The sequence below is a fragment of the Emys orbicularis genome, chromosome 8, assembly GCF_028017835.1.
Source record: "Emys orbicularis isolate rEmyOrb1 chromosome 8, rEmyOrb1.hap1, whole genome shotgun sequence".
Classification (NCBI taxonomy): Eukaryota; Metazoa; Chordata; order Testudines; family Emydidae; genus Emys; species Emys orbicularis.
In genome coordinates, this window is record NC_088690.1 from 71,660,612 (window position 1) to 71,669,948 (window position 9,337).

The window sequence follows — 9,337 nt, forward strand, 5'->3', positions numbered from 1 at the left end:
GTGCACTGCTCTGTGTGTCGATGCAAGAGCTGGTAATGTGGATGCGCTCTGCCAACACAAGGGCATAGTCTGGACATGCAACAGCAGTTTAATTAAAGCAGTTGCTGTATGACAGCATAACTTTTGTTGACAAAACTCTGTAGTGTGGACAAGACCTAGGACCTATAAGCTTTACAGGCCACAGCCCTGCGTACCAGATGAGTGCCAAGGCTCCTGCAAGCCTCCTTTGCGTCTCCATGGAACTACTCTGGTGAAGCTTGCTGTCAACTGGCTGCCGGGATGACTCTCAGTAATGCAGTCTAAGACCAATGGGTAAAATCACTAGGGCTTTTTCATAACAGGGATCTTGGGAAGGGAGCAGGAAAAGAGACTGTAGAAAAGGAGACACTTGGCACATAGGAGAAAGTTCAAAACAATGTGGAAGGAGTTTAGCAATGCAGTTGAGTGCTTTCTCAGTTTGGTATCTTTAAGGCAAAGCAGCTATAGACTAAAGGTGGGATTTGGAAAGAGGCATGGCTCACAGTGAGTGCCTAGCAGGGGATGCAGTGCAGAGGCTTGCTACATTGCTACTTGATTAACTCTTGATAAAACTCTGACCGCACAAATCTGGGCAGGGAGTCCTTCTCCATCAGGGCAAAGATCCGCTTCTGAGCCTCATTGAAGCTGCTCACTGATGGCTCCACCAAGTTCTTCATGGTCACAGCTTTGGTGCAGTGGTCGATATTCACCTGTGATGGGGACACAATAGGAAGTGAACAGGACAAGGACTCGGTGCCCTAAGCAAGAGAGTGGGAACCACACTGCGCGATCCAGATACAGATGCACAAACAGCAAGGTAAATGATTAAAGTCAGGTTCATTGGTGCTGGGAAGCGCTAGTCCTGACTCCATAGTTCAGGTGGAGCTTTGTTCTGTACCTAAAGAAGGGATTCGGCCTCTTAGTTCTGTATAAAAAATAGCATGTACCCTCCCCAGAATTGCAGCACCGACTCTCTGGGAGTGAAGGGATGTTCTGGGAATTCACACAAAAACCCTTTCATCAGTTTATGATTTAAAATAAATATATACTGGGTCCTTGAAGATGTACCATTTTGTTGGTCTTTTCTTTGTCCAGAATGTTGTTAATAATGGAATAATACAGACATGTTAAACTTTCCATATTGATAAATTGATTGAAATCTTGTGCACAGGCTGCATCTGGAGAAATCTGTTTGTAATCAGATTTAGTTAATAATAATTATATACAACATCCTTATGATTATGATTAGACAAAGGCAACTCTTACAAGTGGTACTCTTATTGTGCTATTAGAGGTAACTCTATCAGTCACCACTTTACCTCTACAGCTAATTTGCATGTAACAATCCTATTCGCTACAATGACCCAGTGGTCTGAGGGAAACTGGACCCATGCTCTTCAAGTGTTCCAAGAATGCTAGCTTGGGCACCAGTGCTGGAAAGGCAAGAGCACAGGGGAGCCTTACAGCACAGAAACACTAGGGCAGGGCTCTCCCCATCTCCCCCTGCACAGAGCACCATTGCACTGACACAGCTCTCTAAACCTGCAAGTTAGGGGGCACATTCAGCAGTGCACTTCAGCTGCTTTGCCCTACTCTGGTGATACAAAGCAGCTGTACTCCCTATGTAACTGGCTAGTGTGCTCTGACTTCTCTGTGTTGATTTGGTGCCCCGGGGAATCTGCCCTTAGAAGTTAAACTACAGAAAAATGGTTTAATGTCAACGCTGAATATTATCATCTCCTTACCAATACTGCATTGTTCCAGTATTCTCATTTGGGGTTCTCCTTTGAAGTCTGTGTATGCAATTGTAAATAATTTTTCAAAGCTAAGGAAATTCCTGGACAAAACCTACATTAAAAATCATTATCTAAAATGCCTTCAGCCCGGTTCTACCATCACTTCATGGAGTTGCTGCAGGGAAGAGTTAAAGCTGGTAAGCTGCCTAGAGGCCAATACTGTGGCCGGGTGGCTAATGCACTGGACTATGACTCAGGATACTTTGGTTCTAGTTCTAGACCTGCTGAGGCAAGTTACTGCCCCTCTCTGTGTCTCCATTTTCCCATCTGTAAAATGGGGTTAATGTTACTGACCTGCTTTGTAAAGCACTGTGGGATAGAGAGTGTTAGAATATAGATATTCAGGCCTGCCTGTAAAGGCCTATACTTTAAGAACTCAGGTGTATTTTTATCACTTAGCTAGTTACAAGGGTATAAAAACAAAGAATCAAAATCACAGTCTGCCTATGTATGGGCCTTCTCTTACTAGGATAGTCTGAGGCCTTGTTCTTAGGCTAAGGCCTTTGGCTAAGCAGCAGGGGCAGCCATAAGCTGGGAAGCATACAGTCACATCTTCACATCCCAAACCAATCACATTGAAATAAGGTGATATTGGGCTGTTAAGGAAGACAATCCTGTCCTCAGAGTGCTCATCACCACCAGATAAAGAAACAGATCTTAAGATGGTTAAAGAAAACTTAGTTTGATAGCATCCAGTCTGGCAAGAAATCACTTATCAATGATTGTGCTTGTGAAATCCTCATTTCTGTATTGTTTTATCTTTGGGCCCCCCACTTTTCTATTGTTAATCTGTCTGGTTCTCTAATTGTTTCTGTCTGCGGTATAATTAATTTTACTAGGTGTAAGTTAATTAGGGTAGTGGGATATAATTGGTTAGAGAATTATGTTACAATATGTTAGGATTGGTTAGTTACATTTCAGTAAAATGATTGGTTAAGGTATAGCTGAGAATATTACTATATAAACTGGGGTCAAACAGGAAGTAGAAGGGAAATTAGAATCATGCTTGCTAAGGGGAACAGGCACACAGGCAAGGCTCTGTAGCATCAGAGCTTGGAATCGAACACTGGGGAACAGACTCTATCAGAGATAAGCCTGACTGGTGTGAAGGGCTTTGGAATATCTATGCTTGCTTGGAAACTAACCCCAATAAACATCACATTGGCTGCACTTTGGACTTCTGGTCTTTTGCTGCTTGCTGTCTGCGAGACAAGAACCAGGAAAGTAGGAGGGAGAAGGGAAAGCCCTCTAACAGAGCGTGCTAGGTAAGAGCTGTGTAATTATTCCCTTAATGTGTTTACATTTCCCTTAACTCTGATTCTCCTGGTTTTATTATAGTGGCATGGGGGGGCACTATAGTTGAGGTTCCATCATGACATCTGTTTAAAGTCTGACTGCTCTAAAATCTACATGTTTAGCTGTAGTTGGATTCTTTTGCAATTTGCCTCTGTGGGAAGGGTTAATGACCCAAGTTTGGAGCCATTGTAGCTAAGAGATCTGGAGATATAAGCGCCTTAGAAAAACAATTTTAAAAAGAGTTTCTAGGTGGGTTTTGGTTTTGCCCAGAGCTAGAGAGCCAACTGTTGATGTGAGGTGGCTCAACATGATCTCAACCTCTCGAGTTTTACCCAAGGTAATGCTTGGTGCCCAGTTAACCTCGGGGGACCCAAACTGAGAACACATTTTTACATGGCACATGAGCCAGTACCAAGGTACAGGGGAGCATTAGTGCTCCAAAGTTGGGATCATTTGAATTAGGGGTTCCCCCATTACAGATGCCCCCAAAACAGTTTTCTTCTACAGCCTTGTATTAATAAGCTGTGAGGTACTAATGACTGGATGAATCACAAGCCTCCTTGTTATTGATGGCTGTGAACTCCCCCTTTCATTAACATAACTAAGGCTGAGTGAATCACAACCCCCACCTATGACCAAAGGAGTTTTGGACTAAATGGCTGGTGATTGCTACAATTTGTGAGTCATGGGTGGCAGTTTTATTGGGGGGGGGGGGAGAATAGACATGTGACTGCTTCCTGGGAGGGGAGGGTTATTGGGGGTTGGAGGAGTGGGGAAAGGATTTGGGGCTGCAGTGAGGAGAATGGAATAAATGGGGATGGATGGTAGGGTACGATAGGGGAGAGAGCTTGGGGGCTCAAAGCTGGGGGGCTGCCAGGCCTCCCTTACATCAGCACACCCCAACTCCCTGCACCCAAAGCTCTGTCAGTCCACTCCACTACATCTGCACCTCCCTGCTGTGCTGGTGCACCCCAAATCCCATAGATTCCAACTCTGCAGCTCTGCCAGTGCACCCCAAGTCCCATGTGCCCCTGGCTCTTCCAATGCACCCCAAAACCTCTGCATCCCCAATTTTTCCAGTACATCCTAACCTTCCTGCAGCCCATCCACCCTTCTGCCCCAGACCTGCCAGTGTATTCTAACCCCTCTACACCCCAATCCCACTGCACCACAACCTGCCTGCACTCCACAGCTCTGCCAGTGCATCCTAACCCCCCCCCCCCGCACCCCAACCTCCTGCATCCCCAGCTCTGCCAGTGCATCCCAATATCATTGCTCTGTACCATAGCTGTCCCTTGCTCCAGGCACTGAATGTGAGTTGGGTTATGTGGGGGGTGGTAATGGCAATAGAGACGTTTGCATACCAGGGAGTGAGGACTTCAAGGAGATGCATTCCGTGCCTGTGGTGTGGAGGGCTGGGTACAGAGACATGGCTGGGGAAGTGTGCTAAAGCAGGTCTGGTGGGACCCCACTGGTGTGTGTGCATGCACATGCATGTGTATTGGGGGGATGGTTCAGTATGTTAACTGACATATGTACAACTGCCTAAATAACTACTAACTCCTACCAGCCACATCTTTTCCTGTTTAAAAAAAAAAAAAAGGGAAATAAAATGGGGAAAAAACTACATTGATGCAGGGTTAAGGTTGCCTGGTGGTATGTCGAGAGTGTCAGCTGGAATCCTGTGGGTGAGAGTCTCTAAACCTACTGCTAACCAATCCTGTGGGTTGTAAATGGAGATGAAGCACTCGTACATTTCATCAACTGTGGGATTGGCAGATGAAAGGTATATGTGTCAATGGGTCATATTCGGATATTGCTGAGACAGGGCAGAGGTAAGGCTGCATGGGATTCCTTAACTGTGCATTTCCTGGTTTTCAGACATTTAAGTTTTGTGCAACTGAGCTTTCTGCCATGGGACAACATATCACCAAGCAACCATAACTATGCATTACCATAGCTTTTCGCCATGGATTAATACTTAGTTTGGGGATAATTGTGACATTGCTGTAATGTTGTTTCCCTTAAACTACCAATAGGAACTCTCAACTTTAACATCATCTTGCCATAGTTTGTGTGTGGGAATAGACATCGAGACAAGACATCAGAGGGGCAACTGTGACATCTCCTCTGCAGCTTCCCAGGTCGCCTGTCTTGCCTTTTCCCACTCCTTGTTTCTTTGGGCCATAGGGTTTCTCCACAAGAAGGAGATCAGTGGATTTCCTGCACCTGTCCCGGCACTGCTGGAAATGATGAGATCTCCCGGATGGGGCTAAGAGATGGAGGGGAAAGGTGGAGACAAGCCTTGTGCTTGGAGACAGGACAAAGGGAGGGAAGTAAAGAGGGAGTAGGTGGGTTAGGAGATGGGCCTGCAGCAGCATTTTGAATAGCTATGAGTGTTAGTTTGGAGGCCTGAGGTCCAAGAGGAGGAGATCATAATAATCAAGGCAGGAGATGCAAGGGGCTTGGACAAGAGCTTTGATCAGCTTTATAGGCAGGTAAAGGCTGGGTCTTCCCAGTGTCCTAGGGGCCACAGGAGTGAGGTTTAGACACTGTTTGGATGTGTGGGTCTGGGTGAGGGCCAGGTCAAAGTGACATGCTGATTACCAATGTGAGTGACAGGGAAGCTAGGGATGTAGTCTGGGGTGACAGTGGGGAGAAGGAAGGGCTTGGGGGAAGATGAAGAGCTCCATTTAGGCTGTGTTAGATTTCCCTGAGAGATGTCAGAGAGACAGGTGAGATGTCAGTGTGGATGGAGCAAGACTGGTCTGCGGGAGACAGGTAAACTATAAAGTGAAAGCTGTTGCTGGTGTCACAACATACCTAAATACATGCACATTTCTCACACTGGTAAGGAACACATAAGCCAGTTCACTAGCTCTAGGGAGGAATGGAAGCTGGTGTGACCAAAGGGCAGCCACCAGGCATGGGGCGCAGTGACCCTTCTCTCTGCACCAATGCAGAATTGCATGCTGGGAGCTGCAGGCTCCATTGGCCATGCCTCTGGATTGTAGACCAGGTGGTTGGAATCTGCTCCAATTTTTGCACATTTTCTATGGCTCTTCAGGTTTAGACAAGATGCCAATGTGACTTTCAAGTGAGCACAGTGTGAGCAACCTGCTTTGGTGCTATCAGTACTTGTGTCATGTAGCCATCCCTCTCCACATCAATCGCCCTCTGACTGGACTGACCTCTTTAGGTGCCTCCGTCTGGATGAACTCCTCATAAATTTTCTTGGCCTTCTCAGCCATCTTGGTGGGGGACTTGATTTTCTTGTATTCTTCACAGGCAATCCAGAACTCAATGTTCTCCTCACTGAACTCGGATCTAAGGAAGCTCCTGAAGCTGGCAAGCCCATCTGCTCAGAGAGAAAATTGGGAAACACACTCAACATCACACTCCCCAGTACAATCAGCTGGAAGAAATGAATTTGACATGGCTGGGGCAGTTTGGGAGTGGAAGGGAAATGGAGACGTCCCAGACCATGCACATCCAGCTCTGCCAGACCCAACCTTTGTTCAAGGTGTTTGCATTGACAATGTGAGATCATATCACCATGTTATGACATGGCACAGAGCAAAGACCATGTCGTGCTGACCTGTGAGGCTGTGTCTGATCACAGTGATCCCTTCATGCAATTAGCACCACAAAACCCAGAGATGTTCAAGCTCTACGTACATTGTGAACAATCACAGAATCCAAATCCAATCTTCTCTCACCTCACACACAAGCTCTTTTCAGTTATGGACATGTTTAGGTCCTCAGCAAACAAGCCCAGCATTGTTCAGGTGCTTGACTTTGGCATTCCTGCTCTGGGACACCCTGAGCCCTGGGGAAATGGCACATCTGAACCCAGATCTGAATTTCCTATCTGGCTCCTGTCTCTGCAAGGGCCCAAACCAACAACCCGGGCCTCTCCTGGAGTTCCCTCCTGCATGTCCCAAGACCGGGGGTGGGGGGGAGCTACAGGGAGCAGAATGGATGTGCCAGAATGCATTTGAGTGCATTTGTGTGTGCAAGTCTGTGCTTGATTCACAGGGAGCGGGAGGGAGAGATGGTACAGGAGGGGAAAGAACATATGGGAAGGGGTCAAAAATTCCTCTCATGAGCCTGGCTGGCAGTGCTGTGGGGTGGGATTGGGGGTTCCCCTTGTGCCCCTGTCTGGCAGTGCTATGGGTGGGGTAGGGGTTCCCCTCGTACCCCTGGCTGGCAGTGCTGTGGGATGGGGGGTCCCCTCGTGTGCCTGGCTGGCAGTGATGTGGGGTGCAGGGGTTCCCCTCATGCATCTAGCTGGCAGTGCTGTAGGGTGCGGGGGGTCCCCTTGTGCTCCTGGCTGGCAGTGCTGTGGGACTGAAGTGTTATATTTTGAACATGTCGCAATGAAATATTTGGAGGGGTTGGGCATTGTTTGTTTTTTGTCCACAACAAATACCATTCACCTTCCTTAACCCAAACTGGTATTTTTCAGTGAATACACTAGTCCTTTGGAAATTTTCAACAGGCTCTTGTGCATGCACCTTTTCTCCCAGAAGCCAATTCCTGTCCGGCCCTTTCTCTTTAAGCCTTTTCAAAGCTGGGCGGTGCTCATATACTCATAGACCTCCAGGCCATAAAGGACCATCGTGATCATCAGGTATGACCTCCAGCACATCGCAGGACACAGAACCTCGCTCACCCACTCCTGTAATAGACCCCTAACTTCTGGCTGAGTTAGTGAAGTTCTCAAATCATGGTTTAAAGGCTTCGAGTTACAAAGAATCCACCATTTACACTAGTTTAAACCTGCAAGTGATTCATGCCCCATGCTGCACAAGAAGGGGCTAACCCCCCAGGTCTCTGCCAATGTGACCCAGGGGGAAATTCCTTCCTGACCCCAAATATGGCAATCAGTTAGACCCACCAGCCAAACACCTGGGAAAGAATTCTCTGTAGTAACTTAGAGCACTCCCCATCTAGTGTCCCATCTTCAGCCATTGGAGATATTTGCTGCTACATGCTGCAGCTCAGCTACATGTTGTAGGTAGTTTCGTCAGACTACCCCCTTCATAAACTTATCAAGCTCAGTCTTGAATCCATTTAGTTTTTTTGCCTCCACCGTTCCCTTGGGGAGGCTGTTCCAGAACTTCACTCCTCTGATGGTTAGAAAATGTCATCTAATTTCATGCCTAAACTTGTTGATGGATAGTTTATACCATTTATTCTTGTGTCAACACTGAACTTAACTCCTCTCCCTCCCTGGTATTTATCCCTCTGATGTATTTATAGAAAGCAATCACATCTCCCGTCAGCCTTTGCTTGCTTAGTCTAAACAAGCCAAGCTCTTTGAGTCTCCTCTCACAAATTAGGTTTTCCATTCCTCCGATAATATTTGTAACCCTTCTTTGCACCTGTTTCAGTTTGAATTCATCTTTTTTAAGCATAGGAGACCAGAACTGCACACACTATTCCAGATGAGATCTCACCAGTGCCTTGTACAACGATACTAACACTTAATTATCTCTACTGGAAATACCTCACCTGCTGCATCCTAGGACTGCATTAGCCTTTTTCATGGCCGCATCACAATGATGGCTCATAGTCATCCTGTGATCAACTAATACACCCAGGTCTTTCTCTTCCTCTGTCACTTCCAATCCAACATCCACAGTTTATAGCAAAAATTCTTATTGTTAATCCCTAAATGCATGACCTTGCACTTCGCATTATGAAATTTCATCCCATTTCTATTACTCCAGTTTTTAAGGTCATCCAGTTCTCCTTGTAGGATATTCTGGTCCTCCTCTAGATTGGCAATACCTCCCAACTTTGTGTCATCCACAAATTTTATTAGCAAACTTCCACCATTTGTGCCAAGGTAAGTAATAATGTTAAATAAGATTGATCCCAAGACTGATCCCTGAGGAACACCACTAGTAACCGCCCTCCAGCCTGACAGTTCACCTTTCAGTATGACCTATTGTAGTCTCCCTTTTAACCAGTTCCTTATCCACCTTTCAATTCTCATATTAATCTCTTCTCCAATTTAACTAATAATTTCCTATGTGCAAATGCCGTACTGAAATCCAGGTAGATTAGATCTACTGCATTTCCTTTGTCTAAAAAAAAATCAGTTATCTTCTCAAAGAAAGAGATTTGGCACACACTTCCTTTTGTAAAACCATGTTTTATTTTATCCCAATTACCATTCACTTCTGTCTAACTATTTTCTCTTTCAAAATTTGTTCTAA

General features: G+C 46.0%; 1 protein-coding gene across 1 annotated transcript; it reads right to left on the reverse strand.

The window, feature by feature from the left end:
- Positions 1–566: 566 nt before the first annotated feature.
- LOC135882462 (regulator of G-protein signaling 5-like) lies at positions 567–6,361 on the reverse strand. The gene is made up of 2 exons (XM_065409376.1): positions 6,302–6,361; positions 567–728 (listed from the first exon to the last, which is right to left on the reverse strand). Exons 1-2 carry the CDS (start codon positions 6,359–6,361, stop codon positions 567–569), a joined length of 222 nt encoding a protein of 73 aa, XP_065265448.1.
- Positions 6,362–9,337: the final 2,976 nt, after the last annotated feature.

Coding starts and splice junctions, on each gene's coding strand:
- LOC135882462 (XM_065409376.1), bottom strand. CDS start 6,361: ATGGCTGAGAAGGCCAAGAAAATTTATGAGGAGTTCATCCAGACGGAG. Junction 729..6,301: donor AGACGGAGGCACCTAAAGAG/GTCAGTCCAGTC, acceptor TCCCCATCACAG/GTGAATATCGACCACTGCAC.